The 27,000-nt window shown below is 33.0% G+C and overlaps 1 protein-coding gene across 16 annotated transcripts in view; it reads left to right on the top strand.

Moving 5' to 3' along the window:
• Positions 1-27,000, top strand: part of LOC126883907 (ribosome-binding protein 1-like) — a 189,862-nt gene that overhangs the window by 87,517 nt on the left and 75,345 nt on the right. For 12 of the 16 annotated variants that reach the window (XR_007697749.1, XR_007697748.1, XM_050649609.1 and 9 more), the window contains 2 exons: positions 7,920-8,069; positions 14,491-14,773. Coding sequence is in view for 14 of the 16 variants with exons in the window: in XM_050649609.1 (XP_050505566.1) it covers positions 7,920-8,069; positions 14,491-14,773 (433 nt within the window). In the remaining 2 variants the exon portion in view is untranslated. The remainder of the gene's footprint in view (positions 1-7,919; positions 8,070-14,490; positions 14,774-27,000) is intronic. The other 4 variants (XM_050649612.1, XM_050649611.1, XM_050649610.1 and 1 more) reach the window with 2 other exon arrangements.

Here is a 27,000-nt window from a genome sequence, read left to right as displayed (position 1 = left end):
GCGAATGTCGGTGGCAGATATTCGCATTCGCATTCGCATCCGCGAATGTTAAAAAAATGACATTCGTTACATCACTAATCCTCACCGTCTGCCAGTACAACAGCAGTCGTTTACATGCTGTAGTATTAACTATATTGTAAACTCTTTCTATCTTTCGTTTTAATGTCTCCGTTTGAGATATGTTCCAATTTAGCTTATCGTTAGTAACATTTTTACCCGACAATTGACGTGACAGCTAGAATGTGACGTCACGCGAAACCTCGCGTCATATTTTCATGCAACGTGACCTTGAAAATCTTCAGCAATGATTAGAATGAAGCGTAGCTATTTTTGACGTTTCCCCATAAGAAATAGCATGGGACGTCTCCACCAATCTGTCGTCTCTTGGACCACTTCTTTGATTTGGATTTCTTTTTCCGAATCTACGAAAATTAAAAGATGAGTTTATAGCTTTGCGTTTTTTTATTACTTGTTGCTTCACAAATATACAGTATGCGGCAAAATAAACAGTACCTACTGAAATGTGTATTTCTCAACTTTGTATGTGTTATCCGCTGAAACGTGCTGAATGGTTCCCGAACGTCGTTATAACGTATGTAAATGTCGTGTTAATGTTAGGCGCTTCAGGATGGTTCTCAGTTTTGCAGAAAATTTTTTTATCGTGAAGTACCATTTTCGGTCACACGGAAAAGGTCGCGAAAATGGTACAAGCTTAAAATCAACAAAGGTTTAAGTAGGATGAGGCAACCTATCACATCACCAGGGAGCCTTTTCGAATACTGCATGATCATTTTGGGAGATCGCCACTCACCAGACCTAACGCCACCTGATGCGTACATATGGGAAATGCTGAAGGAGGCAGACCGATCCACCGTCTTACATTCCGGAATTCCATACTAGAATTGAAGATTTTTTCGTACCAGAGGGTATATTTTCATCGGGAACGTCGCACTGTGGTTCGAAATGCCGAAAACGTGGTCATAACCTTTAAAAGCGTATATTGTTTATACATCTTGGAATTAATTTCGTTCTCAAGGGTTTTTGGTATCACTGATTACGAATCTGGCATTATTTTGTCTAAAAAACAAAAACGGATCCAACATGGTGGAAAGAAATTGAAAATGTCAATCAAAACGCAAATCTTTTTGTCAAATTTGGTAGTTTAAAGTCGCTGATTACAAATCTAACATTACTTTTTTTTTTAACAAAATGGCAGATCCAATATGGCCGAAAGAAATTCGAAAATTTTATTTTAAACCAATATTTGTTTAAAATTTTACATTATAATGGCCTTTTAAAATTGCTGATTACCAATACATTTTCTTATGAAGCCCAATATTCAGAACCTATTACTTATGTACAACCGCTCATACATACTCAACAATCGCCAGAATCATGTGATATGTGTCATTTCCCACTTTCGTATTCAAACAACGGCCAGCAATGCATAGGCAGATATAGGCAGCTAAACCAAAGTGATTTTGTATCTTCTTACTATACATTTTATGACTAATAAACATTAGTCGTAGAATTATGCAGAATTTTGTACTTTTTGAATGTATCTTTACAAAATTTTGATTATTTCAAGTATATTTTCACTATTTATTCATTCATAAATTTAAGGCATTTATTGTTACTAAATCTTAAGTTAACTTACATCTTACATTACTACATACTGAAAAAAGAAGAATCTGCTTTACAGTGATAAAATTGTTAAATTAAACTGCCGGCCAAAATAACCTCGGACATGGCTCACTTGTTCGTGAGCTATGAACCAGAATACATCCTGTCTGATCCTTATACCTGCGTATTACTACTCTACGATAGTATGAGAAATCAACTACTGTAAACATGAAAATCCCTAGATAGTGACTTTTTTTTCGCCTCATGACAACGTTTTCAGCATTTGGAACCACTGTGCGTCGTCGTTAATAATGTTTGCAATGCTTTATCGTGAATACAAAATATATAAATAGTCACAAACATTTCAATATTCATTTAAGTACTGTTTATTTTGCCACATAGTGTATTATCTGTTATGAGAAGCCTCTAACTAATACTATGTATAACGAAACATCGAATCTTATATTGTGGACTGATCAACATCCATAGAGACTGGGCACTGGAAGAAGAATAAGACAAGATCTTATACGAAATATGAGAGTACAATTATTTAATCAATAATTTTGAGGGCTTCCAAAATGTACTGAATCGTGTCCACGCCACGAAGTAGAAGAGGAAGAATAAATGGAAGTAACACAATTTGCAATTGATTTACTTTTCTGGACATCCTACACAGAAAATTTTTTTTGTATAATTATAATTTTCGAACTGCTACTTAAAGTAAAAGTAATAAGTAATACAAAAAATATTTGCCCAATTCAGTCTTATAAACATTTTCAAAGAATGTGTTTGTTCATTCAAAAGTCAAATATTGAACAATTCAATTATGTTGCAGCTATTAATTTTATGGTATTGTTTATAGCTTTATGGAAATTATTCAGTGTAAAATCACGTAATGGTACTATTTTTAACATGCAGAAATCAATTATCTACCGTTTGCAGTTTTAATTATAGTATTTTTAGCGATGAGACGCGAATTAAAAAAAATGTCAATCAGCAATTCGTTCTTTTAATTAGTTCAGTGTTTTTATATTTACCCTTTCTTCACAACCATGTTCCAAATTGGGAAAAGAACAAGAACATAAAATGAATGATTGAGAAAATAAAAGTATTTTTGAAATGTGTAAAAATATATTTATAAAATTCCTAGCTTACCACTTTCGACTTACAAAGCCATGCTAAACCATGCTAAAATAAAGTAAATAATTTTAAATGAAGGTTAATTCACGTCAACAGTTTAAAGTACCACTATAAAAATTGATCGCGTATTTAATTGATTTTTTTTTATAATTCAAAAGGTTGAAGTAAGTTGAAGGTTGAAAAAAAATATTTAGATGAAATTGAAAAATCATCTAGAACTGCATACTGGGACTTCACAAAAAACCCATTAAAAAATTTGATCACGGTAAGTTTTAAGTACCCACCATCTGGAGTGGAGTCGGCTCACAGAATGAACTGACAAACTGAGCAGGATGTGCTTATTCTAAATGTCCCTTCAAAATGACAGTTAAAACGTACCTATCAAATGCAGGAAATTAAAAAGATTTTACTTATGAAAATTTTTTGAGAAAAATTGAAAATCAAAAAATTGGGAAATGTATCAAAGACTCTGAAATTAATTACGTAAATCTTGGTTTCAAAACATGTTGAAACATGACTGAATGTCCAAAATACATAATTAAATTGACAAGTTATCCCTAAAAAAATAATTCAAATCCTTCATAATATATGCAAATGAAGGAGAATAAACTTATGGTAATGATCAGTATGGTACTTAAATGGATACTACCATATTGATATCATGTTAAGGGTTTCACAGAATGAATGGCCAGATGGATTATGAATTTGGTCGGACCATCTGGTCTTCTTTTGGTGTTCTCCCCGGAACGTTTCCAGAAACATTATTTAATCTCTCCGAATTAATGTTACCTCTGCGAATCACGTGACCAAAGGACCGTAGAATTCGCCGCAGACATATTGTGGACAGCTTTTTTTTAATATCAAGTTAATTATTAATAAAAACGTTTGGCCGATGAACTGTCTAAGGCAGGGGTTCCCAACCTTCTAGCAACTGCGTACCACCTGCTGTATTTTGAAGATTTTGGCGTACCACCAAACACAGGGGGGGCGGGGTTGTGGAATGGAAGGAAGCCTCCTTATTTTTTTAGAAACATATTTGCTATCAGAAATATGTCCACGGGATTATTTTATTTTATCCAAAAGTCAATTAAATATTTCTCTTTAAAACTGTCTTCTGTGAAATCGATGAATGTTTCCTGTCAATCCAGTAATTCGAACTCATTTGGTTGGGTTGTTGCAAAAGGATTTCTGATCCAGTCAAGTTTGGAATACTCTTCAGAAAAATATTTATTAAAACTTTCTTGAAGAGATTCCAAGTGAAGAATTATATCAGCGACCACATCTGGTATTGGAGATATTTCGTTTTCGTCAAAAAATTATGACAGCGTCGGAAATCCAGAGACATCCTTCCCGTGTATTTGAGAACATAAAAAAACCAACTTTTTTTGAAGGAGTTTATTTTCTCATTAGCTGTAAAGGGTGCTGTGTTTGCTCTCTAAAGACCCACGTTCAGCGTGTTGAGTCTGACATTATTTTTTTCAGTTAACAGCATTAAAACTTCTGACCTCAGTTTAAAAAGACGGGTGAAAATTTTGCTGGGGTGAAGAGACGCACTGACACTGCCGCAGAAAAAGGCCCATCGTAATCGCTTGTTTCACTCACGCGACTGACGCGTACCACCTGAAATCTTTCCGCGTACCACCGGTGGTACGCGTACCACCTGTTGGGAGCCCCTGGTCTAAGGTATGCCAGAGTCAAGTTTATGTCCCGTATAGAAATGTTGAGAATACAAGTGCACTCACCAATCTCAACTTGATTTTTTGAGAGATACACCTATCTTTCCAAACTTTAGTTATGGGTCATTCCACGAATATACGACTCTCTTGGATTATCGCGACAACGAATATTTTAGTGTACAACATAGGAAGTACGAAAGTAAATGGCGCTAATAATTATTCCAATAAACAGCAATGTAATTTTCAATTTACTTTCATTCTTCTTATTTTACACAGCAAAATATTCGTTGTCGAGATAATCCAAGAAGGTCGTATATTCGTGGAATAGAGTATAGGCGACTCATCTCATCTTTTGCCACATCGTTGCAATACCACTGTGGTCCTATTGTCTACGATATAAACCACTTTCACCAGTATTTTATTGGAGTAGAATAGATGTTTTCATTCATTACTTCACCGGTGTAAGGACAAATAATCCCTAGACAGATAATCCCGGACAAAAATCCCCACAAATTATTCCTGGACAAAAAATACCCAGACAAAAAATCCCCACAAAAAGTCCCCACAAATAATCCCCAGACAAATAATCCCCAGAAAAAAATTCCTGTCAAATAATCCCCACACATTTTTTGGACAAAATATCCTCACAAAAAAATCCGGACAAAAAATTCCTAAGATATGTGTCTTTGCTGCCGAATAGTTTCCAAAAGTTTTCCCGCTAACGCAATCGACGCAAAGGTTTCTCAGCCTCAATGCACGAGAATATAGTCCTGTCGCCAGGGGAGTACAACGGCCTCCTTTATTCAGATGGACTTACCCAAGTTTTTTTTATGTATTTTGACCCGGAGAACACATTATTAATTTTTTTTTGATTGCATGTCAATAAAAGTCTTGCCAATGTTATCGTTTCATTCTTGATGAAAATGTACCATGTTGCCAAAAAATTAAGTTCCAGAACACTTCTAATGTCACTGAGGTTATTAAGGGTCTATCCTAGTGTAAAAGTACGAAATTCATATACTTTTTTTGGGAATTTCTATAATAAAAAGTACTGTACCAATAATTGTTTTGACAATTTGCATGAGCATTAATTATAAAAAGAAGTACATGCAAAAAAAATTATAAGAAAATGTTGAAAATTAAAAGATTTATGCGCCATCTACTGGAACCGTGAAAATAAAAACATGGCCCCACTGCTGCAGTGATTGGGACAAATAGAGATCCTGAAAAAATATTAAAATTTGGAAAAATGACGAAGTGATTTTTTTTAATTAGCTAACACATTTTCAGTTTCAAAAACCGCCAAATTGACATTTTTTATCCGATCAAAAAACCCCTAGTTCTAGTTGATGGTATAGAAAATAACTCACATTTCAATAATAACTTTGAAATTTTATGTTTCAGGATCTCTATTAGTCGCAATCACTGCAGCAGTGGAGCTATGTTTTTATTTTCACGGTGCCAGTAGATGACGCATAAATCGTTAATTTTCAATATTTTTTTATTAAAATTGTTTTACATATATCTGTTTATCATAAATGCTCATGCAAATTTTCAAAACAATAGGTACAGTACTTTTTATTTTAGAAATTTCCAAAACAGTACATGAATTTCGTACTTTTACACTAGGATAGCCCCTTAAGAGCGAAAAGTGATACATTTCTGCTTGAGAGCAAATATGCTGGAGAGATACTCGAAAGCAATAATGTCACTTTTTGCTTGTAATACATACAAAAATTTTTCTACAATCACTCATTAAACTGAAACTATTTTTAAATCATTAACTTTATTAGTTTGCATATTTAATTTGTTTGTATTGTACGGATGTATGGTTGCTACGAACGACGCGCGATTTTTAAACTTTAACGCGCTATAGCGATAAGATGACGGTACTCAGTAAACGTCAACTTTTCGTTGCCATTGACAAGCGAAAAAGTCCTTTTTATCAAGTGATTGTAGAAAAAATTATTTTTTTTTATTGTCAAACAAAGCTATAAACAAATAGTGTTTCCCGTGCCCAATCCATGCGTTTTAATTAATGCTACGTAGAAATGGCCTGTTTGTACGCGCGCCTACTCATTGAAAACATCACTCAAGCACTATGTGTTTATAGCTTCGTTTAACAATAAAAAAATTAATTTTTAGCAATGCAAATAATCAAAACCGATAGAATTTGACTTGAGCTTTCAAATGCGGTAAGCAGAATTGCTATTTTATTTTTTCATAAAACGTTATTCGGGTTCAAAAATTGCAATTTTTCGATTTTTTGAAAGTTTGACCGCATTTATCTCGAAAACTATGCATCCTACGAAAAAACTTGTAGGAACATTTTTTGCTTAGAATGACCCAAAAAATACAAATTCATGTTTTATTTTGTGAAAAATCGCTGTTATGTAATTCCTCAAGTTCTTTGTTTATATCAATCTTATCGACATCCGGATCAACCGTTACCCAAAAAATTCGTGTCCTACGGGTCAAAATACATAAAAAAACTTGGGTAGGTCCATCTGAATAAAGGAGACCGTTGTACACCCCCTGGCAACAGGACTAATATAGCAATCGCCATAAAAGCGCTTTTCAGCACGAAAATAATGATTAGCAATTATGGTTAAGCATGAATTGTAATTCTGAATTCCAATTTCCTATTAAATCCGGTTTTCCCCAGTACGAATCATGCCAAAAACTTCAAACTTTACATGACAAAAGAGTGTGAGTTGTTTTTCAAAAATCGTGGAAAATATGAGGAGTGCGCTAAGGCTGTGGGAATCATGTAATTATTCGCTTAAATCTTTTTCTCACTCTGCTTTGAATAAATCTGTTCAAAACATTGCCTATTCATGATGCGATTAATTAAAACATGATTCCCACAGCCTTAGCTCATTCCCCGTATTTTCCACAATTTTTGAAAAAAACTCACTCTTATTTGTCATGTAAAATTTGAAGTTTTCGGCATGAATCCGTACTCGGGAAAACCAGTTGGGACAGGAAATTGTAATTCGATATTTGTTAATCGAAATTACAATTCATGCTTAATCTTAATTGCTAATCATTATTTTCGTGCCGAAAAGCGGTTTCCTGGCGATTGCTATACTCTCATGCATTGAGGTTGAGAAACATTTGTTTCGATTGCGTTCACGGGAAAACTTTTGAGAACTATTCGGCGGCAAATATTTCTTGAGGATTTTTTGTCCGGAATTTTTTGTGGGGATATTTTGTCCAAAAAAATTTATGAGGATTATTTGACCGGAAAATTTTGTGGGACTTTTTGTCCGGGGAATTTTTGTTTGGAGATTTTTTGTCCAGAAATAATTTGTGGGAGTTTTTTGTCCGGGATTATTTGTCCAGGGATTAATTTGTCCTAGGTTCACTTTACCAACTCAAAATATGGCCAAATAGCATGATTTCAACTTTGCCAGTACACATTTTTTACAGCAATTTATAATCTTAAGCTTCTTTTGCCTATACACGCTTACATTTCAGCAGAAAAAGGTGAAAAAGGTTCGTCCGATTCTGGTGAAAAAGGAACAGTCGCCCCAGAGAATCGCTCTGGAAGTCGTTGAAGCTCCGATTGCTAATCATTTTGAAGAGATTCAACCAAAAGACGACTTCGAGTTGTTGAGATCCAACAGTGTAAGTCCGGTAGTGGAGATGTAGAAAAATTAGTATAACTATGTGTGTGTTGTAGCTTAGATTAATGCTAATAAAAGCTGTACATATGCTATTTTTATTTGAACTTGGATGTACATTGCAATAGTTGTTCTGCTTCTAATTATTTTCGTTTAGCGCTTTAGTTTTAACACATTGAATATCATTTCTCATAATAGGTATAATCAGTAAATGCTCACAGACAATAATATTGCATTTTTTTTCCAAATGTTACTTTATATTGTCAAATATCGTTCTTTCCTCTCTCCTATGGCGCTACAGTCCAAATCGGGCCCTGACCTCCCCAGCATCTGCTTCCAAGTATCTCTGTCCCTGGCTGCTCTCCTCCAGTTGTCCACCCTCAATATCTTTTTATCATCGATTATCACTTCGTCTATCCACCTTTTCCTTGGTCTTCCTGTTGGCCTACGTCCCACCATAGTTCCGGTAAGCGTCCTATTAGGTGTTCTGTCGTTATACACAACGACAGAACACAGTTCACTGGTCTGAAAATTTGCACGAGTATAAATTCAGTAACCTTTGAATTTCCTATATATTCTGAGTAAATAGTAAATTGGCATATCGACGATTTTTAGCAAAATAATCTTCTGGCATTGATATTTCAAAGCAGTATTTTTTTGCTTTTGTTCTGTATTGTAACTTCTTACTAAGCCTTAAAAATATTGGAAAACGACTGTTTCCAACACATAACTCTTATGCCTTGCTTTTGTTGTTGGACTTGTTTCTGTTCCTTTTGTAGTATTTTTAAAAATTCGTAGACATCGTCGATTTTCAAAAAAAAGAGCGTCAGATATCAATTTTTATGGACCTTCCACTTTGCTTTTCTCTTGTATTTGTACTAAATGGCATAACCTTAAGAATGGTGGATTTTCAAGAAAATAGTGTTTAAAAATCAATTTTTGATGGAAGGTACTATTTGGATTCCCTCTATATCCTTATTGTATCCTAAAATGTTTTTTAATCGACGATTTTTAACGAAGTAATCTTCAAAGATCGATTTTTCAAAGTACTATTATCTTTGTGCTTATATGTACAGTGGAACCTCGGTAACTCGGATTAATCGGGACCGCGGCCGATCTGGGTTATCGAAAATCCGGGTTAGCCGGAGAGCATTGTAAAAATTAATAAAATACTTATAGATAAAGTCCGTTATAATTAAAATAACATGAAATATATATGCACAGTACACATCTAACTTACTTATTATAGTTGTATATTGTATAGACTATAGAGTATAGTTAGACACAATAGACAGTATATGTAGATAGAGTATTGTTCATTTCTAGGTAAAAAAAACTCAGTCAGTTTCGGTTGTGTCAATTTCGTCTGCCATCGGAACGATGTTATGTTATTTAAGAATAGTGGCTCTTTCATTGTTTAAAGTTTAAAAGACCATTGTTCTAAAAATAATTTTTTTAAAGACAGTTGAACATAAATAAAGGAATAAAAGGTGCCTGTTGTTTGCGATAGCCCGATAATGGATAATGATCGTCGGTATGCCGCCGCTGCCGCCGTGTGCCATGAGTCATTTTTACCGTATGGTTCAAATTACACAAATGCCCATTATCTCTCAAATATTATATTATGGTCCAAGCCAAGTTTTATCAATGAAACTCGATATTTTTAAGACATTCCAGAAGCGGCTACAGATAAAATGTTTTAACATAATACATACATTTTTATTGTTGAAATGTTTGTCTGATGAAAATCGATCCGGGTTAGCCGGAATTCCGGGTTATCGGGGGCCGACTTATCGAGGTTCCACTGTATATTGTAAAAGCCAGAGATACAGGATGCACCCAGAAAGCAGTTTATTAACGAAAAGTCTTGGATTTAAAATATTGTTTATTATATTTTTATTTCAATTATTCTAATTGTTTAAAAAGTAGTAAACTTTGTATCTAGGGCTTTTCGTTGTTTTCCTCGTTTTGCGAGAGATGTCGCTAGATTGCGTCTCAAAAGGTGGAATCATTGTATCGCGATGGTTTCCCTTAAATAGACAGGGTTGTTAATATTCGCTTCAGAGTTGTGACTGCATAGCTTCACGGAAGATGCATGGGATGCTGAAATAGCTATATGGAGATGGTGGTCCAACTCTGAGGCGAGTTATTATTAATTATTATCTTTGTGTTTTGTTCTATAGTCTGTTACAACGAAAATTTGACGACCCCCCCCCCAGAAACTCAGAAACCAAGAGCTTCTTCGAAATTAAAAAAAAACATATCAATTTATAATGGGAGGAGGATGAATTTTCATGCAAAATTCATGCCCTCAAATGTAACCGCCTACTGCCCCGCATCAACCCCCACTTTTTTTAAGTAGCAAGTGTGGTCAAGTGGCACATCATTTGAAAGATAATTAAAAAATATATATTTTTCTTAATTCACATAATCAGTTTAACCCTCCGTTAGTCGCTAGGATAAACGGAGTATCAAGAGTCGCTACGGTGTCAGAGACCGACAATTTAAAAAAAATAGTTATTCCTATAAAATTCATACAAATATTTTATATTGTGTATAGGAATGACTGAAAAATATTTTTGAAAATGTTTTATTGAAAAACAACAGATATAAAATGAAAAACTAGTACCTTAGAAGTAGTGTATTTTCCACGAATTAGAGGGCTCGTTTTTTATGGACTATCTGCTTTGTTTTTCTTTCGTCTTCTTGTTGAATCTTAAAAACCTTAAAATTTTCGATTTTAAAGAAAATAATCTTCTAAGGGTTTCTTCTATCTTTCTCTCTCTTCTATGGCGCTACAGCAAAAATCGCACCCTGGCCTCCCCCAGCATCCGCCTCCAGGTATCTATATCCCTGGCTGCTCTTTTGCAGTTATCCACCCTCAATATTTTTTTAGCATCGGTTTTCACTTGGTCTATCCACCTCGTCCTTGATCTACTGGCCGAAATCCCATTATAATTCCGCTAAGCGTTCTACTAGGTGTTCGGTCATGGTCCATTCTTATAAGGTGACCTGCCCAGCTCAATCTTTGTATTTTTGCATAATTTGCTATAGCGGGTTCTTGGTAATATTGGTAAATTCGTGGTTGAACCTTATTCTCCATATACCATTCTCGCAAATGGTTCCCAATATACTAGTGCAGTCACTGAAAGTGGATATGAGCTATTACCTCCGATTTCGCTGAACCTCCATCGATTTGCATGAAAATTGGTGAGTGGTTAGAGGATATCTCAAGGAACAATGGTGACATGGTGCCAACTTGCCCTTTTACCCTGGGGGTGGATGTTACCCCTTCTCGGGGGTGAACATTATTTTATTAAAAATAACCTCACAATTCGATAGAGGGACAAATTATAAGCAACGTTTGTTATATAAAGTTATTAAAATAAATCAAAACTTTTTGAGTTATTAAAGATAAAAGATTTTAAGTTTTCGTGAGAAAAATGCATGTTTTTAACCGATTTTTCATAAATAACTTAAAAACTGTAAGTTTTTACAAAAAAGTTATTATTATCAAAATTGAGGCTAATAAAAAAATCAAATAAACTCCTTACTAGAAAAACCTTTCTATGTTAACTAAAAGTAAGTTATAGGTAATTGAATGTATATTTCTTTCGTCGAGTACCCAAATCTAAGTATTCAAGCTTAAATACCGGCAAAAGGATGCATTTTATAACATAAACTTATTAAACATTTGTCAAAGTTCATAGAAATATCTATCAAAAATAAGCCGTCGAACAAGTTGATAGCATTAAAATTTATGCAACAAAAATGTTTCAAAATTCATCTTTTAAAAATTTTTCCAAAAAATGTTATTGTTTTTTTGTAAATAACTCCGTTAATTTTTAAGATACGAGGTTCACCTAAAAACTACTTGAAAGTTGATGCCAAGAGCTATTAAAAAATGTCGAAATTAGTCTTTTAAACCTCTCACTTTTTTAACAATAAAATGTTAAATGGCCCCGGTTACATTAGTCCTGTCGCCAGGGGGGGTACAACGGCCTCCTGTATTCAGATGGACTTACCCAAGTTTTTTTTATGTATTTTGACCTGTAGAACACGAATTTTTTGGGTAACAGTTGATCCGGATGTCGATAAGATTGTTATAAACCAAGAAGTTGAGGAATCACATAACAGCGATTTCTTGCAAAAGAAAACATTTTTTTGTATTTTTTGGGCCATTCTAATCAAAAAATGTTCCTACAAATTTTTTCGTAGGATGCATAGTTTTCGAGATAAACGCGGTTGAACTTTCAAAAAATCGAAAAATTGCAATTTTTGAACCCGAATAACTTTTGATTAAAAAATAAAATAGCAATTCTGCTTACCGCATTTGAAAGTTCAAGTCAAATTATATCGGTTTTAGTTATTTGTATTGCTAAAAATTTATTATTTTATTGTTAAAACAAAGCTATAAACACCTAGTGCTTGAGTGATGTTTTCAATGATTTCTCATTTAAAATCGAATGAGTAGGTAGAGGAGGTAAAAGTGCAAGCGGGGCTATTTCTACGTAGCATGCATTAAAACGCATGTATTAGGCACGGGAAACACTATGTGTTTATAGCTTTTTTTAACAATCAAAAAATAAATTTTTCGCAATGCAAATATTCAAAACAGATAAAATTTGACTTAAACTTTTAAAGGCAGTAAGCAGAATTGCTATTTTATTTTTTATTCAAAGGTTATTCGGGTCCAAAAATTGCAATTTTTCGATTTTTTGAAAGTTCAACCGCGTTTATCTCGAAAACTATGCATCCTACGAAAAAACTTGTACGAACATTTTTTGATTAGAATGACCCAAAAAATACAAAAAATTGTTTTGTTTTGCGAGAAATCGCTGTTATGTAATTCCTCAACTTCTTTGTTTATAACAATCTTATCGACATCCGGATCAACTGTTACCCAAAAAATTCGTGTTCTACGGGCCAAAATACATAAAAAAAACCTGGGTAAGTCCATCTGAATTAAGAAGGCCGTTGTACCCCCCCTGGCGACAGGACTACATGGTTCTCGCTGCAAAATTGAAATTTTAACGTTTCTATCTCGGTTATTTTTTACTCTACGGAAATAGTGAAATGGGTACAGTATTTGGAACCGAAAAAACTAAAATTTAGTTATATATCATTTTTTATGTATATTGAGTATTTTTGGAGTTATTATCAAAACAAAATGAAAAGTACGATAATTTTAAAAATTCTGATTTTTTTTAAATTGTAGATATTTTTTTTTCAAAAATATGCATTCTAAACCGGTGAAAATTGTTGAAATCATTAACTATGTTAACCTAAATAAATTCTTGTGAGGATTACTACAAATTTTAATTTTTGTGTATGTTTTATTTTTCACTTTTTCCTAAAAAAATCGAAAGGGTTCTCTTATTTTCATCATAACTTGCTTAATTTTGATACTATTAACTTCTACTGGAGCTCATTTGATAGGTACTCCGAAGTACTTTGACAAGTGCTTAACAAGTATATTCTATAAAATGCATCATTTTCCCGTTATGTAAGCTTGAATACTTAGATTTGAGTACTCGTCGAAAAAAATATACATTCCATTACCTTTAACTCTGAAATAACATTAGTTTAGTTCTTTAAGTAGGGAGTGTATTAAATTTTTTATTATCTTTAATTTTGGTAATAATAGTTTTTTTACAAAAGCTTATAGTTTTTGACTAATACGTGAGAAACAGATTTAAATCATGCATTTTTGTAAGAAAAAAATACAATTTTTGATATTTAATAACTTAAAAAGCATTGATTTATGTTGATAACTTTATATAACAAATTTTCCTTAGAAGTTGCCCCTCTATCGATTTCTGGTATTTTTTTTATTAAAAAAAATTTCACCCCCGAGAAGGGGTGACATCCACCCCCAGGGTAAAAGCTCAAGTTGGCATCATGTCACCTTTGTTCCTTGAAGTACCTTCTAACTACTCACCAATTTCCATGAAAATCGATGAAGGTTCAACGAAATCAGAGGTGAAAACCTTCAGTGACTCCACTATACTCCTTAATACCTTTCTTACAAAAATATGAATAAGGTTTATTGCGTTTTCTGTCATGATCCATGTTTCTACAACATATGTTGTTATTGGCCGTATGACGGTTTTATATATTCTAAACTTGACTTCCTGATGGATGTCTTTGGATCCAAACACCTGAGACAGAGAGAAGTATGCTTTGTTATCAAACATTATCCCTTTCCGCCCTCTGTATTTACTGATTCTTAAAAGTATCGATAATTAAACGTACTATTCTTTTTGGTGTTTATTATAAAGTTTTACTAACTCTTAAAAAACCTAGAAATCATCTATGTCCTTTCTGTTTCATCTGAAAACATAGTATGTATTTTAAATATTATAAAATCTTGAGGGATTTAATTTTATTTATTTTCTAATTTCAATTAACAACTACCTTTCCAGAGAGACGACATTTTCAAACAAGAACCGGTCAAAGAGAAGGTAGTAAAAGAGAAGAAACAAACGACTGAAGTCGGCGTGACTGCCAAAAACAAGAAAAACGCGAAGACCCAACAGACCGAAGTCGGCAAGCAAGAGAAACCGGCGCCACCTCCAGAAGAAAAGGTAGAAGAGAAAGTCATCATCGAAGTTATTCCGGCGGTTCCGCAGACGAACGGCATCGTCGCAAATACCGGTAAAGAAAAGAAGAAAAAGAAAAGCGAGTTTAACACTAAACAGCAATTATGTAAGTTGACTAATTAAGCTTAATTACATCAAGAAAATTAATCTATCATTTCTATCTTTTAATACGCATTTCAATATACAGGTTAGCTTGAAAGTATGGAAACACGGTAATTTCTCGGAAACAGCTAGAACGATTTTTATAGGTTTTGGTGGGTAAGTGTCTTCTAATGCGGCCGATATCATAGTGGTAATTACATTGTTGTCAAATCTTCCGTTGTTCTGGAAATCTAATGAACTTTCTTATTATTGTCCTTTTCATGAGCATTTTTCAGTGCGTAACAAATGATAGGAAAAAGGGTAAGTCCGTGATAATACACATTTATGACATTTATTCTAACATGACATTTTAGTTAAATCTGACAGTTGTCACATTTTATTTTCAATTTGGAATAAAAACAAATCAAATGTGTTTCTTGCATTTATAAAATGGTATTTTCTTTGATTTGTATAGTCTTATAAATTATACAGATTATATTTGTAATATTATTATCTAATTAAAAAAAAATATTTTTTTTATTATTGCGCCATCTATCGACAACTAGAATAAATGTTGTAAATGTCTGTAATCACGGACGTGCCTTTTTTTCTGTCAATTACAGTTTAATGCGTTAGAAAGAAATCGAAAAACTGTGACGCACTGAAAGATGATCATGAGAAAAAGAATACTAATGGAACACCCTGTATATTTTTTGCGTTCTTAAGAAATACTGATTATTTTTCATGTTATATTCCCTATACCTAAATGCCGTAATTTCGGAGTTTTGTTACATTTATTAAAAAAAATTTAAACAAATTATAAAAATCAATTTTTTCGGCCCATTATTTTAGGTTCTTTGGATCATTGGGAACAAAAAAGGTATTTTGTAATTTTTCTCTAAAGTTAATGGTTTCCGAGTTATAAACAATTAGATACTGAAAAAATCAAAAAATGACGATTTTCAAGGTTTAAAAACACAATTAAAAAACATAATTTTTGAAATTACGAAATACCTCAATTCAAGCTCAAACCTTCTTCTATGAGCTACCTATACGAATTTTTGGCACGTTTTATTCTAAAACATTGTTTTTTTAATTGTTATTGAAGCGCATATGAGAAGACCGGCGATCCGACTGCTTTAACAACTAAAAAACAGTGTTGTAAACTGAAATAAGCCCAAGTTACTTATCGGTATCTGATAAAACAAGGCTTGAATTTGAATTTAGGTGATTTCAAAAATAATAGGTCTGGATCCCGCGTATGAAAAAAAAGTTTATTAATAGCAAGCTGAAAATTTGTTAATAGCTTAAGGGTGTCTAGTCGAATAAACTTTGATATGTGTGAACACTGGAACAGGGGCAGTTTTAATTGTGGAACAGGTTAAAAATTTGGAACGGTCACAGCACGAAAACGGCACATTTATTTTGTCCGGCAGAACAGACTTAAACTCTTCGAACAGAGATTAAACTCTCATGCAAAAATCAGACTGCTATTTATCACCAAATGGGCGTTTTAATGAGTGGAACATGTAGAATATGTCAAATGACAGGAATTATGACAGGTAATAAATAGCAGTTAGATTTTTTCATGAGAGTTTAATCTCTGTTCGGAGAGTTTAAGTCTGTTCTGTCGGACAAAATAAATGTGCCGTTTTCGTTCTGTGACCGTTCCAAATTTTTAACCTGTTCCACAATTAAAACTGCCCCTTGTTCCCATATATCAAAGTTTATTCGACTTAAGACACCCTTAAGCTATTAACAAATTTTCAGCTTGCTATTAATAAACTTTTCTTTCATACGCGGGATCCAGACCTATAATTTTATTCTACAGCCGTGTTAAAAATGCAATTTTTAGCACTCCATAGGAGCGTTAAAAATGCTACTTAAAGCACTATTGCTTTAAAAATTTTAAGGCAGTGCAGTTAAAAGTGAATTGTCGAATTGTGAAACGTCAAAATATTTATATTTCATTTATTAACACTAATATTAATAGTACAACTTGCACTATTTGAAAAAGGTGGTTTAAAAGGTTTTTTAAAGTTTAATTTAAACTGTATTATTGCATTTTTAACACGTTTGTAGAAAAAAACTGTTAAAATTTGTTAGAATATACAACAATAAAAGTAAGATGTTATTCTATAGTTGTTATGATTTACGTATTGACAGTATAGGCAGTTTTGATGTAATGTCAAGAAAAATATAAAAATGGAATGTCATCAAGTTCAAGTAAAAATTTTTGTAAATATTGTCCTGTAATTGAGAATGAATAAATTATAATTGTTAATATATAAGACGTTTGTAGAAAGAATATTGTATGATATACGTGTTAAAAAGTACATTTTTAAGGCACTCATGTGAATTGCAGAATTCGCATGCGTGCCTTAAACGTGTACTTTTAACACTTATATCATAATAGTAGATTATACCACGAGTCAATAATGATGGCTATTATTCCCGAGGAATATTTACGAACCGAGCCGCGTTAGCGGCGAGGGAGTAACATTCCGAGGGAATGAGAGCCATTATTGCGAGTAGTATACTCTACTTTATCTACGACAAATTAATTAATTTAAGATTTTTAATGAACAACTTTATTTGTTAAAAACATTAAAATTAGTAATAGTACAATTAATAAACTGAATTGGTTGAGAATCATCATTAACTTTAGTAGAGTTTTTAATTATATTATATTATACGTTTTATTATAAATGGATTTCGATGTTTCAGGTATTAAGGTAGATGCTGTTGCTGTAGCTAGTTCTACAATTTCTGGTGGTGTACAATTAAAAGATTCTGCATTTTCGTCCATCTCAACACAAACTGTCAAATATACTATTCGTTTGACAGTGACACTTTTTGAGGTTGATTATTTTGTTTCCGTGGTGAATTTTGTAATTGTTGTGCCAGAGGGATTAATAGCTATTAATCCCGCATTATTAATCCCTAAGGGATTATTGTATGGCATTATAGTGCAAACACCACAAGTATAATACATATATTATGTATCAGTCGTAGATAAATAACTATTATTTGTGTTTTTGAATCTAGAAAATCGTCATTTTTCGATTTTTTTTTTCAGTTTTAAATTGTTTATAACTCAGAAACGATGAATCTTAGAGAAAAATTACAACAGACCATTTTTGTTCCCAATGATCCAAAGAACCTAAAATAATGTCTACCCAGGCCGAAAAAATTAATTTTTATAATTTGTTAAAATTTTTTTTAATAAATGTAGCCGTAACTTTGAAATTATGGCATTTAGGTATAGGGAATATAAAATAAAAAATAAGTACTTACTATTTCTTAATGACGTCAAACCGCAAAAATATACAGGGTGTTCCATTTGAAATACGAAAATTCATTATATTTCCAGATAACGGAAGGTTTGACAACAATGTAATTACCACAACAATGTTTTAGAGGTTTCCGAGAAATTATCGTGTTTCCATACTTTCTCGCTACCCTGTATAGTCGACATAGTCGGGAATTAAAGTCTAAGATCCGAAACTAGGTCGACCTTCACCCATTTCTTTGTCAGATGAAATATTTTTTTTTATTAAATTTCATACATAGATACGACTTGCATGGTTTGCCTATCAAAATCGTGTCATAGCTATTCTTCAGCGGGGAGCGTAGGGGTTGATACCATTTCAAGCACATTTTTGTGAATTTTTTTTGAAAGTATGGTAGAATTATTTTATTTTTAAATTAAATAAACATATTTAGAGTAATTCATAAAATATTAAAAAAATAATCGAGGAAAAATATTGCAGAAATAAGCCAACTGTGACAAATTTTTAAAGACACCTGAAAAACAATGGATTTTGCGGTGGACATCAATACTCATCATTGGATCATGGCAAACAAAAGATTCAAAAAGATTTTATTGGCTTATGAGCTTTTCGAAGTAACGCTATCGTGTCTTTTTAGTTTTATTAGTGTAGGAAACAGAGGTTGAACCTCGCAAAATGGACACAAGTCCGATTTTATTTTTTTTTGCTGGTACATCAAGGGGTGCTTATTATAAGACTAACTTTTTCTTAAAAAATTTCGCCTCGGACCCCCCCTTTGCATCCCTTTAAAGGGGGTAATTTGTGGTTTTTGCGAAGCGTAGCCCTTCCTGTACGTTTTGCAAAAAAATTACTTAGTAAAATGAAGAGGACTATATTTTCTACTATTTATTTTCCGACAGCATATATCTATCACCCAGCGTTTAGCGTGGATGGTGCCCCAAAGTTGACAAGTTTTTAAAAAAGATGTTTAAAAAATTTTTTTTTCCCTAACTAAAATGAAAATTAAGAAGAAACCCTGAGGCAATTAATCACAAATAAGTGGCTGATGTTTTGGTATAGGTTCCATTTAAGGGCAATTGCAAATTTTTTAATTACAGGGTGATACATTTTAAAAAACCCCTTTTTATATCATTTGAACCGCCTATGCAAGAGTAAAAAAACTTTCAGTGATTATCCATGTACATGTGGTATTTACAAATTTCTATAATGCACCCCCATTTTTTTTCCGGAACCACTTCAAAAAAAAGGAGAATTAATAAAGAAAGTGATTTTCTTGGAATCCTTCACACACCCTTTATTAAAATGCTTCATATATCATTTTGTGCACGTTCTTATTACCCATGCATGGACACCAAAATCGATTTCTTAATGCAACCCCTGTAGCCAAAAAAATAAATAAAGGGGGGGTTGAAAACATTTTTATTGCTTTTTGACCCATATGGACATATGCTCCATCAATAGGGATTTTCATAAATATATATGATTATTGCAATATCCCTGCGGAAATTACCCTTATCCTTGAAAATAAACTGCAGAAACTACCCCTATCCCTTGGAGAGCATGTTTGGACGATTTTCTCATTACCTATGCATTTTTTTAAAACAAAACTTATACAGAATTAAAGACCACTATTTTCTCTACAAATAAGGTCTATGCATTTTTTTTTTTCGTATAAGCAACCGTTACGGCACAGTGGCGCCGTAAACCTCAGAAATGCTTTGGCGGGCTCCAGTTATTGTTTTTTTTTCGTCACCTATTCATTTTACGGATAACGTACTTATGGAAAATAAAAGAACACACTATCTGCTACACATTATGACCTATGCATATTTTATTTTCTTTTCACCCTAAAGCCACAGTGGTGACACAAAATCAATTTTTGATTATTTTCTTTATTAATTCTCCTTTTTTTTTTTGGGTGGTTCCGGGGAAAATATGTAGGTGCATTATACAAATTAGTACATAGATGGATAATCGTTGAAAGTTTTTTTACTCTAGCATAGGCGGTTCAGATGGTATAAAAAGGGGTTTTGTAAAATGTAACACCCTGTAATTAAAAAATTAACAATTGCCCTTAATTGAAACCTACACCAAAAAAGCAACCACTTATTTGTGATTAATTGCCGCAGGGTTTCTTCTTAATTTTCATTACAGTTAGGGAAAATATTTTTATTAAGTTACTATTAAGTTTAGTTTAAGTTTAAGTTACTATTAAGTAATTTTTTTGTAAAAAGTACAGGAAGGGCTACGTTTCGCAAAAACCACAAATTAACCCCTTTAAAGGGATGAAAAGGGGTTTCCGAGGCGAAATTTTTTGAGAAAAAGTTAGTCTCATAATTAGCACCCCTTGATATACCAGAAAAAGAAATAAAACCTGGACTTGTGTCCATTTTGCGAGGTTCAACCTCTGTTTCCTACACTATATCGGCTTTTGACGTTTCGGTATCACTCAGAAATCAAAACAATGAATTTGTTTTGAAAAGGGCGAAAATCAACATGTTTATTATTGTTAACCTTCGGATGACCAAACGGGGGAAATTGTGACCCCAGCGTATGTTTTTCTTTAATAAATTCAAAAGTATTTTCAATTTTTAACTCATTATTTTTTTATTTGACTTTAATATCATTCCAGATATCCTCGTAATTTGAACTAAAAAAAATTCCCCATATTTTACGAATAAAAAATATATTCTGAAGTTGATGTTTAGTAAAATACCGTCTATTATGTTTAATTCCAAGTAGTTTTACGCTAATGACGTCGACTTTGCAAAGTAACAAGACACTTACTCAACATACAGTATTTCTCATGATCATTTTTCAGTGCGTAACAAATGATAGGAAAAAGGGTACAAAGGGCACATTTATGACATTTATTCTAACATGACATTTTAGTTAAATCTGAGTTGTCACATTTTATTTTCAATTTGGAATAAAAACAAATCAAAAGTGTTTCTTGCATTTATAAAATGGTATTTTCTTTGATTTGTATAGTCTATAAATTATACAGATTATATTTGTAATATAAAAAAAATTATTTTTTTATTATGGCGCCATCTATCGACAACTAGAATAACTAGAATAAATGTTATAAAAATGTCACCGACGAAATGTAATCACCGACGTGCCTTTTTTTTTTCTGTCACATACAATTTAATGCGTTAGAAAGAAATCGAAAAACTGTGACGCACTGAAAGATGATCATGAGAAATACTGTACATACTAGGGAGTTTAGTTCTAGCTGCCGTAGAGGTAACATCGTTTAATAGTGGCTTGTGAATTTAACCAATATAAGTTAAAAGTTAAACAGTTTTTATTGTAAACACAACTGTAAGTAGAAAAACTTAATTTTTAAAAAAAGAAATACAATTTACATTTCAACGTTCTACTCAATCGAAACCAGAATATTGCCTTAGAACAGTTGAATAGTTTTTACTATAAACACACCTGTAAGGAGAAAAACCCAATTTTTAAACAAGAAATACAATCTACATTTCAGCGATCTACTTAATTGAAACTTGAGTATTGCCTTAGACAAAAACTTAAGTAATTAGTGGTACCTTTAATAGTACGGTTAATATTACTATAATGGATTTAAATTGTCAGGCATGCCATAAAATTATAACACCGACAGATGGTAGCAAACTGGAATGTTCTGGATGCAAAACAACATGGCACGGTGTTTGTGCTCAACCTCAACCCTTAAATTTTTCACCTGCAACCTTGTTGACATGGAAGTGTCAAAATTGTACCACAGAAGCAGATGCTAGCACAATGCACTTCAACGCAATTATGGCTCAGCTTGCTAATTTAAGTAACGCTATCGCAACATGTAACACTCGAATGTCTGACTTACATAATTTAGTAAATTCTCAGTCGACAAAAATTGACGCTTGCATCTCGGAAATAGCGGTTCTAAGAAGAGAAAACGAACAGCTAAAAATTAAAATCCAGAAAATAGAATCCTCTCCTCCCGAAAATATCCTTATAGAGCTGGCTGATAGAAAACAAAGGGAAAAAAATGTTTTGCTCATGGGTGTTCCAGAAAATACAGAATCCGATGAAGTTAATGCACAACAAATATTAAATCAGGTAGCTCCTAACTTACAAATATCTTCGCATCGCCGGCTTGGCTTTCCTCGCCAAGATATGAAACCAAGGCCGCTGAAAGTTACTATGATGTCCAGTGAAGATGCCCTTTTTGTTCTTAAAAATAAATCTAAACTGAATCAAAACTCAAACTCAAACATATACATAAAACAAGATCTGACACCTTGCCAGTCAAAATATCTAGCTGAATTACGAACAGAGCTACAAAGTCGTATAGATAATGGGGAGAAAAATTTAACGATTAGATACATAAACAAAATACCTAGAATTACTACAAGAGGAACAACCAAACGTGATAGAGAGGGACAGGAATCACCTAGACGTGAAAAGGGACTCAAGACTTCAAAGCCTGCTTTATGTGGGGCAAACTCATCTGTACCTGAATAGCAATCATTCAAAATAGTATTTTGGAACTGTCAAGGATTTGCCAATCTGGATGAATTTGTTAGAGATTACAATGATTTTTCGGTTTTATGTCTTACTGAAACATGGCTACTTAATGAGTGTAATAATTTGTCAATTGTTTTGTCATCCTATAATGTTATAAGTAGTCCTGCTTCGAAAGAGAAATCCGTGGGCAGAGCAAGCGGTGGTATCTACATATTTTATAAAAATGTATACAACTGTGTAATTTTAGAAAAAACACCGTGGTGGCTATTTTGCAGACTGGTTTCTCCTTCGGAAGAGTCTATTATTATTTGCACAGTATATTTTAAACCGTCCTTAGATATTGTGTATATTCTAGAACTTTTTCAAGTATCTCTGTCGGAAATTCTAGAAAACCATTTCGATGTTCCGCTTCTAATTGGCGGTGACTTTAACAGTAGAATATCAGATATTGGAGAAGTTCCGCCAGAGATGCTGGAGGGCACAAATCTATCGGAGTATCGTCTAAGCAATGACATGGTTTTAAATACTAAGGGGCGCCATATTATTGACTTCATGAACACCAACTCTTTCTGTCTACTTAATGGGAGGACTGAGTCTGATACACCGGCACAATTTACTCACATTAGCAAAGCTGGAAATAGTGTAATTGACTTAGCATTTATCCAGAACAGTGCAATACCTATTATCCAAGATTTATGTGTAATGAACCATAACAGCCCTTCTGACCACTTTGGTATACTGGTAACTTGCGTTTCCGACTTTTTTCGAGAAAGTCGTTTCAAAAAAGCACTTCCTATACAAAAAAAAACTATATATCAATGGAATACTGACCTTGCCTTTTTCTATAAAATTTCTATGCAACATTCGAATAAAACGTCTCTTTCTATAAATATTGATGCACAGGAACTATACAATAATCTAATGTCAGCAATTAAAGAAACTGCTTCGCAATTACAACTTTGTAAAGAAAAATCTTTCCCGTCGTGTATCAGGCAAAGTCCTCCATGGTTTGATCATGAATGTACCTCAGCTAAAAACAACATGAAACAAAGCCTCAAAACAGCTAAATCAAATAACTTCCGCGACCCCTATAAAACAAATTTTTTGACATCAAAAAAAGCCTATAGACAAATAATTAAAAAGAAAAAACATATATATTTTCATAACCTGTATTCTCAACTTGCAAACAGCAGGGACTCCAAAACATTCTGGTCAGTGATTAGGAAATTTCGGAAAAATCACAATACTTCTTTTATCGATGTAGACGTATGGGAGCAATTTTATTCGAATATATATCCCCCAAAACTATATCATAATGCCCGTTTTTTTGATGCAAGACATCCCATTTTTGACGCTATTATAACCAGTGACGAAATATATAGAGTCCTAAATAACTGTCCCAATCGTAAAGCACCTGGAACTGACCATATTTCTTATGAATTCTTTAAAAATCTTCCAAATAATTGGATACTGTATTTAACGGGCATGTTTAATAGAATACTGGAAACAACCATTACGCCGCATAACTGGAGTGAAGTCATTTTTACTATGATATTTAAAAAGGGCAACAGAGATGATCCAGCAAACTATAGAGGTATTGCCTTACTTAATTGTGTTGAAAAAATATTTACTAATATTTTGTTAAACAGACTCAGAGATTGGGTTGAAGTAAATAATGTTCTTCCCGAATGTCAGTCGGGTTTCAGGGGATCAAGGGGTTGCATTGATAATGTATTCACCCTCACTTCTGCTGTACAACTGCAACTACGACTGAAAAAACGCAAAGTGTACGCTGCCTTTGTAGATTATAAGCGGGCTTTTGACTCCATTATCCATCATTTGCTGTGGCAAAAGCTATTTGGCCTTGGGGTGAGTTCTAAAATAATAGCCATTTTGAAAAACATTTATGATAATGCTAGGATGTACATCAAAACTCCAAACGGCTACACAAGACCATTTGATATTTCAACAGGAGTCTTACAGGGTGAACCTTTGAGTCCACTATTATTTAGTTTATTTATTGCGGATATAGAACAGTTTTTTATTAGTCAAGGATCACAAGGTATCTCCATTGATAGCCAAAATCAAATAATAATGCTATTGTATGCTGATGATTTGGTCATTCTTTGTGACTCAGAAGTTGAACTCGGTAAAAATTTAAGTTATCTAGAAAAATACAGTGACAAAAACCAGCTAACTGTAAATGTTGGCAAAACCAAAATTCTTCCATTTGCCCGAAGCGGTCAAATTGGCAATAAAGGCGTTAAGTTCCTATATAAGAATGAAAAAATAGAAGTTGTTAACAAATTTGTATATCTTGGAGTCACCCTAACCACAACATCACTTTTTAAAGCAATGGCCGATACAACAGTGGAAAGAGCAAAACACGCAATTGGTAACGTGATAGGTTTAATGGCTAAAACCAAAATGAATTCTTGGACATCTCGTGTGCAACTTTTCGATTCGCTAGTTCAAAGCCTTGTTATGAACTGTGTGCCCGTTTGGGGAATGAGATATGCTGACCAGTTAGAAAGAATACAAATAACTTTCTTTAAAAAACTTTTACATCTCAGTATCAATACACCTGATTATGCTGTTAGGTTGGAGACAGGAAGAGTAAAAATTTCTTTTACTATTTTCAAGCTAACTTTAAATTGGCTTATCAAGCTATCGCAAATGCATGATTTAAGACTTCCTCTTATTTGTTTTCTGCGTCAGCTTCAAATTTCTTCAGCAAATAATTCAATAAATACGAACAGATACAACTGGGTTTCACAGTTTAAGCAATATTTTCAAATATTAGATTATGAATTTTCTTGGGATGAAAACATCTCTGATTGGCTATTAAAAAACAAGAAAAGCATGTTAAAAAAGTATATGGATATGCTTCATCAAGAAGACATTCAAGCAGTCTCCATGTCAACATTCTCAACTATTTACAAACATTTATCCGTAGATACCTCAGTACAGAAATATCTGGAATTTCAAATTCCCATAAAATACATTCGTGCCATGGCGCAACTTCGAACATCTAATCGCCATGTGTTAAAATTTACCTATAATGGTATAACATATCATATACGACCATCTGAAATCTGTACTATTTGTAACACAAACAAGTTGGAAACTCTTGAACATTTACTGTTTGAATGTCCCATTTACAGTTCAATGAAACCGGTTAATATGGCCCCCCTTAATAATTGCACCGACCTTATTGGTTGTCTTAATAATGTAACTATAATATCCCTGAAAGCAATTTCAATATATATTTGGAATATCATAAAACTTAGATCTTTTGTTTTAAATGAATAAGCTTCAGTTTCTCCTTCATTGGTGTTTATTTAAGAAAACAAGTCTCCATTTCAGTTAGTTTTAGCGATTAACTTTTGTTTAAATTTGTTAATAGTTACTTATGTTCTAGACTAGTTGTTAGTTATATTCTGTACTTCAGTTTCTCCTTCATTGGTGTTTATTAAAAAAACCAAGTTCTCCATTTCAGTTAGTGATAGCGCTTAACTTTTGTTTAAATTTGTTAATAGTTATTTATGTTCTAGACTAGTTGTTAGTTATATTCTGTACTTACTAAACTCATTGTTATAAAACTGTAGTTTTTAAAAACAATAAATGTCTATCTATCTATCTATCTATCTACTGTACATACTACACATGACACTAATACTCATGTTGTGACTGGCTGAATGACATAAAGTCCATGCCAAAAAAAAATTAAAAAAAAACTCCATTTTTTTGTTAATTGCCATTTTTGACATTTTTGACCTGGGGTCATTTTCCCCCCCTTGGCCATCCGTGTAACAAAAAAAGGTTGGTCATCGGAAGGTTAAACAAAAAAATAAGCATAAAACAAAAAATATCTCGACAATGTTACCTCAAGAAATGTCTAAAGAAAATATATATACAAAATTCCGGGTGGATCGGTCAAGTAGTTTTTGAGCTACAATGTCTACCGCCTTTAACTCTTTTCGGCACACCGGATTGAAATTTGAACCACCAAATTTTTGCTACATGTTGCACGGTAGTAAACAAAATGAACCACTTACTAAATTATTTTTATCAAGTTACACCTACGCAAGAGGTTTTTATTACTTATTCCCTCTGTCCCTATTAAGTATAAACAATAATTGGTAAAATTCCCACAGTTTAGTTATTAGCCAAACGCAAATGGTTATCAGTTATTTCTTGAAAAGTGAGGTAATTTTAGACGTGCAATTAAATGTTTCTTTGCCGCAAGGGTTTAGAAAATCTATAAAATCTCGTGCTGCAAAGAGTTAAAAAAAGCAGTTTTAAGGAAAATGCGTTTAAAGTATTGTCAACTTTTATTTTCAATTTCTTTTTTGTCTGTCAAATCATAAAGTGATGCACACCGGAATATGTTTTTGAATCGCGGAGTACTTTACAAAAGAAAATGGGAACAGCTGTTGACCGTTGTTCATTACGTCCAAGC

Source organism: Diabrotica virgifera, chromosome 4 (genome assembly GCF_917563875.1).
Source record: "Diabrotica virgifera virgifera chromosome 4, PGI_DIABVI_V3a".
Taxonomy (NCBI): domain Eukaryota; kingdom Metazoa; phylum Arthropoda; class Insecta; order Coleoptera; family Chrysomelidae; genus Diabrotica; species Diabrotica virgifera.
Note: the sequence above shows the minus strand (reverse complement) of the source record. Positions and strands in the feature narration are given on the sequence as shown.